Below are 11,131 nucleotides of genomic sequence, written 5' to 3'. Positions count from 1 at the left end.
CTTGAGCTGGGAAGCACCCAATCCAGCTGCATTTTGCTTGAAAATGTGCAAAGAATGTTGTTTTTAACAGTTAAAAGTGTATTTGAAGCTGATAGATTCTAATATGTCACTTTTCTGACCTTGATAACCGTCGTCATCTATGTCTCCGATTGCGGCAATGCACTCGCCGAAGTGTGCATTGAAAGCATTGTCACCTGTCAACACAGCGTGTTCTTCCATCACACCCTGAAAACAGAATCAAGCAAAAGAACAGTTTACATAAAGAGCTGGCATAAGAATAGAGAGAGGTCCTGCAGTACACTGCTGCAGGGTTGGCCTCTGCTGCACATAGCTGTCTTTGATCCAAATGATTTAACAAACACACAGTCACCTTTATGGCAACAACTCGTAGATATAAAATGTCCAAACAGAAGCTCTACTTTTAAATAATCTTACTGCTGAATCACACAGGGCTCCGTTCTTTCATTCTAGTAACACGATAATAAACACGGTCCGAAATAACTCACTATAGATTTGTACATCTGTGCAGATGAAAGGGAGTGAATGGACATACTTTAGTAAAATAAGTCTGCAAGTTATGGTATCGTGTTCCCACTGAGCCCACAGCTCCCACTCACGTTGCCCTTGCTGAGGTACACAGACACCTGGCCCTCATCCCGGAGCTGGCTGTGCATGGGTGCCCCCACCAGCAGATCCGACAGGCCGTCCTGGTTCAGATCAACTGCACACAATGAGGAGCCAAAGTAAGAGCCCATCTGGAACCAAGTCGAGCCACAGAGCAACAGGTCAGAACACAGACACATCTTCACTTCATACAATTGACACGCATTTAGTTGTGCTTTTTTTAAAAATAGCTACACCAATATTAAGAATATTTACACAATTTATATCAAGTTACTCTGACTGTCCTGTATTTAGTCTGAATGAAAAGCATTAACTGCACGCTTGGCTTTGGTTTCTGGAACGCGTGTTCCTTCTTTAAATCGCAGTTGCTTTCCGAACACCGAACACAGACATAAACAGCGTCGTTCAGACAACAACGCAATTAGAGCAGTGTGTCTGCAATGTTTCTCAAGAGTCGACTGCGTGATTCCAAAGGCAGATTAGGTTAAACAAATATTTTTGTATGGTTTCTGATGAAAGAAATGCAAAAATTCTGTGCTGTATATTAACGCAAAACAGGATCGTTAGAAACCAAAGCCACATCCAAGCTCATACCATTTTCCCTGAGGCTTGAAAACTCTTCACCAAAGACACACCATCAATTTTGAAAATGTAAACCTGCACAGAAGAAAAATAAAGTCACTGCAGTGAGCAACACAAGAGCACTTCAGTCCAACAGCTGGAAGCAAGACAAAAGATAAAGTCCCTACTTTTCCACTGCCGCTGTGCTGGGGCGCCCCTGCAGCTATGTCTATTACATTAGGAGAGGAGAAGTGTCCAGCAGTCACAGCGTAGCCTGGAGACACACACAGTAATCAGTTTCAGCTCCTCCGCACCGGTACGTTTCACACTCAGTGTTCCATTCTCATTAACCGCATCTCACCAAGGTAGCTGTATCTGTGGGAGTCGACGTCGTCTTTGTTGGGGCTGTAGAAGGAGTCAGAGGTCAGGTTGTACACCTTTATCGTCCCGGTCCAGTAGTACGACCCCGGCGCCCCCATCACCACCAGCTCCTGGAAAAAAAAGCACACTCATATTCATTATGTCGTTCACCTACTGTCTGCACTGCAACCGGCTGCAGCAGAGAAGAGGAAAAATGAAAAAAAAATAGAAAATGCTGCTGGCTGAAGGTCTGGTTAACCAGCAGCCGCAGACTGGTTTGTGCTATCTGCTCTTAAATACACATCCAGATGGCACGGTCGCTGGAGCAGCTGTCTTTGATGTGATGGAGTATTCAGAGCTCAAGCAAAACTGAAAGCTGCAAAATGAGTTGTTCACAGATCTTTATGGCACGCACAAGCGCCTGACAGTTAAGTTGCTCTCCTTCGACTACGCATGCCCCCGAAAAGGTGCCGTAACCTCGATCATCACTCAACTCTGGTGGATGCGGAGCTGCCACTGAGACCTCTTCCTCCATACAAACAAACCAATCAGCACAGTAACGACCTGACTCAGCAGCATGCATCCCCTGTGCTGTGGTGTCAAACATCTGGGCACCACCAGGCACACTGACCAAGGTTCAGACAAGGATAAAGGTTTAACAGTTGGACCTCTTTTCTTTAAATTCCTCACATTCTGTCAAGAGGGGCCGTTCAACTGCTTTAACAGATCCACTCTGACGTCCTCGATCTGTGGAAAGAAGTGGGTTTTTATGAAGCCTCTTCGGTTTCAAAACAGTGGGTTCATTGTGGAATCCAACACTATCAGAGTCTTTTCTTTCCTGAAGCCAAAAGTCTTCTCCTCGGTGTTATGCCCAGATTTCACATGATGGACAAAACCATCTTTATGCTCTTCACCTGAGATCTTTGCAGTTTACGTTTTGCGGTTTTATGTGGGGGTTTAAAATAATAAAGACTGCTGATGTCAAACTCTGCTGTGAGCCTGAGTGATCATAACAGCTGTGAATCAGAGGCTCTTTGACACACATCAAGGCATCTGCAGTAAAATTCCCAACAGGCTTCTGTCAGTTTTAGTATTAGCAAAAAGGAAAACCATTTTTAAAAGCTGTATGTCATACTTCTGCATGTGCTTTTTAGTTTGTCTTTGTAAATGTAAATGAGTAGCAGGGCTGCATCTCCTGATTGTTCTCTCAGTTAATCATTTGGTCTATTAAATGTCACATAATAGTGAATAAAGGCCATCAACGTTTCCCATAGTCCAAGTTGACATCTTCAAATGTCTTGTTTTGTATTTCCCACAGTCTAAACAACAACAGAGCTTCAGTTTATACAATGACATAAAACAGAGAAAAGCACAAAATCCTCCCACTGGTGAACCAAAGAATGACTGAAGCTTAAAAGTGTAGTATGCAATTCTAATCCAACACCATTTTTGCCAAAAAAATCCTGTGTTTGTGTACAAATGGGAAAAGAATGAAGTGGCTCAGCCAAATCCATAAAACACAGTTTCCTGTGTAACATCCAGAAAACCTTCGTTATCGTCCTGAATGAGCATCCTGGTCAAATATAGCTACATGACATACATGATGGAGCTCGATCGATCGGCATCATGTTGATGAGATAACGAAAACTGAACTATTCTATACAACATAACTAAAATATATCTGTGTGTATATATTCAGTATATATTTATATAATGAAACTGAATGAAATGAAAAGCAAATAATACATGCAAACCTTTTTCCATTCTTACATATACTAGTGTTACCTCTCATAAGTGACTTTAGCAATTAATACATATTTAAAACATCTATTGATTAATATTATGTTGACCAAATAATGGATTAGTTGTTTGCAGTGCTTGTTGAGTTGCTACAGATTAGCAGCTGGCTGACTAAAACGTTCAAACAACGATATTTTCAAAGGAAGAATAAAGGCAAAGTGAACAAAATTCAAAACTCCCCAGTGAGCATGGCTCCACCCTGACAGCACAGTTGTGCTCCGAGGACACATTTTAAGTCACTTACAGTCTGCTGAACATTACTGTATCCCTGAAATTGAGCGTAACTGTAATCTGAGAAATGAAAAGAACCTCTGCAGAACACAGAACACGCAGCTAACATGAGGAAGGAATTATGTTGCTAATGCATTGAAAACAAAAATGTCTAAACTGGTCAAATATACATCTTTCAAATGCAAACATATTTCTCAAATGCACTTTTTTTTCCCTGTCAAACTACATTTCTACCAAAATTCATTCACTAGTTAAATCTATTTGACCTTCCTCTCACCACATCTGCTCGCTGCCGCGGCCTCTCTGAACTGCAGACAAACACGTTTAGGGACCAAACGGCTGTTTATAAAATACCAAAAGGTACTGTACATCCAAGGCTGACGTCATGTGTGAACATAAAAAAAAAACAGTAGCACATCTAAGCTATAAAGAAAAGGAAGCTCATATTTTCTTAAGCGTTTTATCTCGTGGAACCAGACCAGAGGTCAAGTTAGGCCGCTGCAGCCTTTCCTGCAGTATCTGCCTATGGAAACATAAGCTAACACTTATCAGCAGTTAGTCAGCAGGGAACTGGTGACTTTGAAACAAACACTCGCTTATATCTGACTGTAGAATTCAGGTTTTCCACATCATTTGACATCTTAAACAACTTGGGTGAAAAAAAATCCTTTTTCAGCTCACCATATATTACGTCTCTGCTAACTATCCTCAGAATACCAGAGTCAAAGTCAACAAAGAGCGGCGGGAAAGAGATTCTTTGAAGCATTAGGCATGTGGTAGTGCTAAAGGTAATCATACTTTCAAGTGAGGAAATGAGTCTTCTGCGAAGGAAAAACAGACAGTAAGGAAGATAATTATGTCTAATAGTTTCTACTATGTGTAAGGTGAAACTGCCGAGAGAGCAAAAACTTGAAGATGTGATTAAACACTTGAGTCCGAACAGCGAAATGACTGATGAAGCTTCAGCAACGATCACAGTACGGATGACAGCAAACAGCTATCTCCATGTTAGATTAGCAGAAACGGAGGATTACATGTGTTAGGGAGATGAACAAGCACTGTTACTGACCTCCGTAAAAACTCCCGCAATCCCAGCTTGGCACGAGCCGTGCTCTTCCCCATACTTCTGCTTATAGTCTGTAAGAAAAAACAAACCACAAATTATTTCACTGTGTGCCTGAGCCAGCATTTACTGGAGTTTTTCCTGCATTCCATATGGAGCTAGTCAAAGTCCCGGTCCCATCCAAGAGGAATCTGGGGGCAGAACGCAGACTGAAAGAAGGGGTGCAACACCACATTCAACAAAAAGACCTCTCAGTAGAGGAGGGGGGGGTGAAGCACAGTGCTCTCAGGTTACAAAAATATTGAGCTTGGATCGGCACAAAATGCACTGTAAATATGGTCCCATGCAAAGTGTGTCTGGCTTTTCCACAACTGTTGGCAACAAGAGTTAACAAAGGAAGTGAAATCCTGACCTGGGGGCACAATTAAGGTGTAAAACAGCCTTTGATAAATAGCTCTGAGTCACATATCAAAACACACCAAGAGCACATTTGCCTGAGTCACCTTAAAATGTTATACAGCACATTATTTTTCAAATGGAACTCGTTTTTTTTAGCGTCGTAGACGGTACGCAAAGGAAAACAACCAACGGAACAAATGGATTTGATTTACTGCAATCACAACAGAATGAGATGTCTCTACCTCACAAGCAAATCTTTCCTTAAAAGCACCTGATTTTCAGGAATTTAAGCTGAGATTAAACCAATTTGCCATTATTACGCGTTTGTGAAGGTGTTTTTGTCTCGCTAAAGGGTGTAAACTCTCCGCTGGACTCATATGGTTAAAGCTGGCTCTTGATAAAGTACTTGTGTTGGACTTGAGGAGGAGAGATCACACTTCAAGGCTCCGTCCCTCAGTGCCAGAACCAAATTTAGAAGCCAGAGGCGCTTCACACTGATGGTAGAGGCCGCAGAGATAACGTGCCGTGATAAAATGCAAAAAGGAAAAGATAAACAGACCAAGTGATTCGCAGCTTTTGGGGTATTGGACCCCTCAAAGGGGGTTACAAGATAAATCTGTTGGGTTCCATGATCACTAAAGAGATAAGAAGAAAACAAGACTATTCTCCAGCCGCAGCTTTGAGCTAAATACCATAATGTCCACACAAATATGTTTCTTACACTAAATCATGTCAGTTTCTTCTTGTTTTTTACAGAGAAAATACACTTTAAAGGCTCATAACTCATGATCACACTGAGGTCATAACCCGTGTCTGTGTGACTCAGAACTTAAAAGCGTTGATCAAACCACTGGACCCAACCAACAAGGCCTCTATTAAAGATGCTGTGTTTGATCTTAATAGTAAATTAGAATAACTCGAATTCTAACAGAAAAAAAGACAACTTTTCAACATGTATGCTTCAGCATTCAGGCTATTCCTCATGACTACAAATAGTGAATTATTTCATTTAATCAAGAAATGGATTTAAAAATTAAAAGTGCCAATAATTGGAAATATGCTGGATGTTGGATCTGATAATCAGTCGACCTCTAATCTTTTCTAGTGTCAATGTCTGCATAGTTTGAGATGTTAATATGAGTTAAAATGACTAAAATGCCATTTGTGCCGTGCTTGTGCCTCTGCTGTACCTTCATAACAAGGGATGAGCGGTTTGGTCCTGCCCTGAAGCGTTGGAGGAATGATGGAGCAGTACCCATGTGGGAGGATGTGCTCTGAGTCGTAGTAGACGTTTTTCCAGCGGTGAGCACAAGCCTGCAAGACGAAAACAACCAATTCAGACGCATGCTCATTCTGTAAACACTGACACTTCAGACTGCAGGCCCTGATCGCTTAAGCCCCTTTTCTTCACACTGCTGGAGTCAGTGCGTCTCTGCGGCTGTCGAATGATCGTCAATGAGAGGGGGAATTAAAGCCTGACCGTAACAGCCATGGTCTGTGGTGTGAATTATCTCAGCAGCAGCAGCGTGAGATGTGTATTTCCCAAGCAGCATTTAGCGCTCAGCGAGAAAATCTCCACATCAACATTTGTGTTTTACAAGTTTTAATGTCAAAACAGCTCCTCTGGAGTTTTCAACTGGAGAAGCCAGACAATAGCAGAGGCAGCAGAAAAAGTGGATCAAAGGAAAAAGAACAAACTTCTACTTTATTATAGTGCTGCTGAAGCAGAGAGGACATTTCTTAAACTGACAGTGAGTAATTCTCAAAACAATATTTTGCCAATGTGTTTTTCAAAATCGCACATTCCACGGCAAACGGGATAATATAGACTAGATTTCAAACTGTGTGCGAAGCAGGCCACATAAATGTGTAAATGTGGTAATAATTTAGGACGCTGGGGAAATGGTGGCGGGGGCTCCTGTGGCTCTGGGGACAGTTCTGGATGCCTCTGTGCAGACAAAGTCCACTTCATTTCCCCCAAAACCCACTTTCACACAACACACACACACACACAGCCAATCTAAATGAATATAGGAGCTTGGCAGCTTGTGAGCATACAAAAAGCATCAGATGACTGTCTGGAAGAAAGATGCTATGTTGAGAAATACTTGTGTTTCAAAGGACAGCTTGGCCAACAGAAGTAGCAACACCAGCATGACCTCTCCTTCGAGAGTAGAAGCAGATTTGTGGGAGTGGGGGGAAAAAGGAAAAAAAAAGATCAATCAGCTGTTATAAACATAGCAAAAGCAGCTGAGCAGCAAATGAGGCTTTTACGGTCGGAGTATTGAGCCTGTGCTGTAGTTGCTGTTCAGTTTTAGGAGCTCACTGGTCGCAAACAAGGCCCTCAGTGAAAGCATAAGATGAAATCACCACTGTACACATCTGCCAAGCAGCCGTTTCCCTCCTGTTGCACAGAAACATGAGTCCATTCAGATGAGATATAAAAAAAAAAAACATCAGTACAGCACAGCAGCACGTGGCTCTGCAAAGCCACCGCCTCTCTTTTCTCACAACCTTGTCTGAATGGTCAAACACTGCGCAGCTAAAAGTTTGTTGTTACACAACTCTGTACGCTCGCATTCCGAAATCCAACGAGAAGTCTTCAAAATGTGACGACTGAAGCCAGGGGGGTTTCAAAATCATGCCAACGCATTCCACTGAGGTATAAAAAAAAATGGAGCAAAGAAAAACATATTGAAAAGAACGAAAAGTTGGCCATATTAAAAGTTATGTGGGTGTTTTGGAAAAAAGAGAGGAGGCCAGTCAGTAACAGGTATTCACACCTGTTGTGAGTGTTTCAAGAGCGGCACGGTCCACCAGAAACCTTCAAACCGTCCTGCAAGTTCCCTCACTGCCCACCACAGGAGACGGAGGTTAATGTTTAATGAAAGGCTGCCCTTGAACAGGACCACCGCAGAGGAGCTGAAGCCTAAACAAACTTTGCCAGCTGCCCTATGATCTCTGTGCAAACACTTAGCCGAGCACCTCTGGGATTAGCACCATTCTGATTTCTCTAAACCACGCTCTCATTTTTTTTCAATAACTTTTTGACAAACTCCCCCCCCCCACCTCCCCAGTTCCACTGACTCTTCCAGCTCCACACACGAGGTAAATGTTTCACAGCATTATGTAACCACACAGCACTTTCCAAATCTGTCTGGCGTTGGTCGTTACTCCGGCTTTGCATATGCACAAAAGTCATTCAGAATCTTTATTTTAATGTCATTTTTTACACGTGCCAGTCAGCGCTTGTAAGAATGTAACAGAGAATGGAAAGAACAGTCGTTTAACTAAAAGAAAAGGTTGTAATGTTGGGACCAGCTGTGGATTAACAGTGTGGTTCTTTGGTAAGACATGTGTAACAATGATCTCGGTACAATCAGGCCCGTTTTATGAGCGTACATGGTTCACATTAAACTAAATTGACTGTAGTGCTGCGTCCTCAAACTCACCAGTATTTTGCCGTTGGCTCGGTCCTGGCGGGCCAAGCTGACCCCCATCCACTCATCGTCCCTGTCTCCTTGGCACGTCTTCCCGCACGACTCTCTCGGCTTGTTTCCTGAAAGACAATGAGAGCGGTTTGCAGACGTTGAGTCATCAGGATGTCTTGGAGAAAAGCAACTTGTTACTTGTCAGCCATTGTCAGCTTTTTGAGATCTGTGTTTTATTCTTTATTAGTGCTGAATGTGCAGCTGCTTTTTACACAGTTGACAGTTTGAAGAGATCAGACATCAACAGTGTCTGACAATAACTCTTTTACAGAGCTGTTGCCATCTGAACTGACAAACTTATTCAAAGAAAAAATGCATCATGACATTTAGCATCGCTTATAGCAAGTTTTACTTATGATGTATAAGCAAGTATTAATATTGTACATTAGGATATCACATGAACAAATGTTTTTTTCTAAAGATTTCAATTAATGACTTTTTTTTATAACTGACTTAAATGCTGATCATTTCCCCAATCAATCAAAACATTACAAAGCAATGATAAAATCCACAAAAACACATTCCTTGGGCCCAAGGAAATACCATGAAATGTTATATTCTGTATCAAGAATTTACAATACACCAGATCACAATAACCTTAAATCCCTAAATTAGTGATCTGAATGACTGATCTGTCAAAATTGCTGTATTTAGTATCATTTTCTTGCACTCATTAACTGTTGCAGCTCCTGATCCCTTAAGTTAGATTAACTCTAACCAAGATACAGTCCTGTGCAAGTCTTTGAAGAACTTCAGATTCTTATCCATCAGTCGCTATCATCAGAGAGGCATCTGATTGGTCCCAGGTTCACTCTAGAGCACGACAGCGACCCCAAACACACAGCCAGAGTCATAAAAATCTGTCTTCAGCAGCTAGAAGAGCAAGGAGTCCCTGCAACAGATGGTATGGCCCCCACTGAACCCTGATCTCAACATCGTGGAGTCAGTCTGGGATTATGTGGATTTAGGCTGTCATGATGAGACAGACCAAATCCACAGGAGAACTGTGGGCTGGTTCTCCAAGATGCTCAGAACAAACTACCTGCCTTTAAAACATCTGACACAAGTTCACCTAGAAGAACTGACGCTCGGCTTGCTTCCAAAACTACACAATAAAGACGGTTTCAAAACTACCTCAAACTGGACCAGCTTATGATAAGGAGCAAAAACCCAGTAACAGTAACATAACATCATCTTTTATAAGTGTTATCCTCTACATCCATGAAGTCACTTGATTCAGACTCACATTGCTGTTGAATGTCTTTCTGTGTCGGTGTGCTGCAGGCATGCATGCATATTTTTTAGTTACACATTGACTGAGCAGGGGGTGAGCACTGAAGCCATGCGTGCACCCAGGCTTTCTTGACCACAAAAACAGAGCAGGAGAGGTTGAAGTGGGGGTGTCGGGTGGGCGAAGCGCAACTTTTTTTTGGCTCACGTGCTTGGAAAATATTAGCAGAAGCATAAATCATATTTATCAAAATATTTATGGACCTCTGCACACAGACCCCTTCTTGTCTTTTGCATGTTTCAATAAAGCAGGGTCAGAACTAAAAGAACAACTGCGTACTGTTAAGTGCAGTATAAGGCTGCTTTATTCTGATAAAACAAAACAGATGCTTGGGGGAGTTTGTGCAGAGAATGGTCAAGAAAAAGCAGCAGAAAGAAAGAAAAAAAAAAACAGCATGTGTGTGTGTTTTTGTGGACTGTAGCAGCAGATTTTTATTATTTTTTTTCCTGTGACATGAGTGTTAATTTGCGAACTGCTCAAAGTGTGTGTTGGTCCATGTGCTGCCCGCTGAGTGTACAGTGTGTTATGTGTTTGTTGCATTGATGCTGTGGTGGACTGACCTCTTCCCAGATCCATCTCTGTGCAGCGGCGCTCTGGGTTGCTGTGGACTCTACACTTATATACAGCTCCAGGAGAGTGCACAGAGCTACTGTAGGAAGAGGTTGCCTTGGGTGCCCCAACTATTACCCTGCAGACATGAGGAGAGAGGAGAAGATGGGACAACACTTAACATATCTCTAATCTGTGACACTGATTTTTTTTTTAAAAAGGAGGCAAGGAGGAAATGATCAGCACAGAGAACTGGCTTTTCATGAGGAATATTACCAATACTTTAAGTTATTTGGGTGTGGATGCACTAGAGCTCAAGAGACATTTAAAGTTTCAAAAGTGCAAAAGCATTGCATCACAGACAGAAATTAACATCATTTCCAGGAACAGCACAACATGGGACTCACCAGCGTGTGTTGTCATGATAATGCTCCAGCACAGAGTAGCCAAAAAAACTAGAATTTGGTCCGCGGAACACCAAAGGATGTTCTAAGTCTAAATTGTAAGAATAAGCCACTGAAATGGAGAGACAGACATAAAAAACATTTTGTACTCCCGTTTTGTGTTTCCGCAGAGGAGCCATCCCTTTGCGCATCATGCGTAATAACGCAGTTTAAAGTGTCCAAAAAATAGGAAGAAAATAAGAAAAAAAAGAAACAATGAGAACGAACTGTCAGCTCTTCAGTGGAGAAAGTTTTTCAAACTATCTTTCAGGTCTTTTTTCCCTGCTATAACACAGCCTGTAGGTTGTGATGGCATGAG

The 11,131-nt window shown here is 42.0% G+C and overlaps 1 protein-coding gene across 4 annotated transcripts in view; it reads right to left on the bottom strand.

Moving 5' to 3' along the window:
• itga9 (integrin, alpha 9) overlaps window positions 1–11,131 on the bottom strand; it is a 53,801-nt gene extending 42,670 nt beyond the window's left edge. For all 4 annotated transcript variants that reach the window (XM_008282973.1, XM_008282974.1, XM_008282971.1 and 1 more), the window contains exons 1-10: window positions 10,777–11,131; window positions 10,381–10,508; window positions 8,491–8,597; window positions 6,229–6,352; window positions 4,646–4,713; window positions 1,547–1,676; window positions 1,374–1,459; window positions 1,219–1,281; window positions 618–755; window positions 120–225 (exon numbers count right to left, since the gene is read on the bottom strand). In XM_008282973.1, the coding sequence (XP_008281195.1) occupies window positions 120–225; window positions 618–755; window positions 1,219–1,281; window positions 1,374–1,459; window positions 1,547–1,676; window positions 4,646–4,713; window positions 6,229–6,352; window positions 8,491–8,597; window positions 10,381–10,508; window positions 10,777–10,967 (1,141 nt within the window). In that variant the 5' untranslated portion in view covers window positions 10,968–11,131. The remainder of the gene's footprint in view (window positions 1–119; window positions 226–617; window positions 756–1,218; window positions 1,282–1,373; window positions 1,460–1,546; window positions 1,677–4,645; window positions 4,714–6,228; window positions 6,353–8,490; window positions 8,598–10,380; window positions 10,509–10,776) is intronic.

Source organism: Stegastes partitus, unplaced genomic scaffold (assembly GCF_000690725.1).
Source record: "Stegastes partitus isolate 25-593 unplaced genomic scaffold, Stegastes_partitus-1.0.2 Scaffold292, whole genome shotgun sequence".
NCBI lineage: Eukaryota > Metazoa > Chordata > Actinopteri > Pomacentridae > Stegastes > Stegastes partitus.
This window is presented reverse-complemented; position numbering and strand designations above follow the sequence as displayed.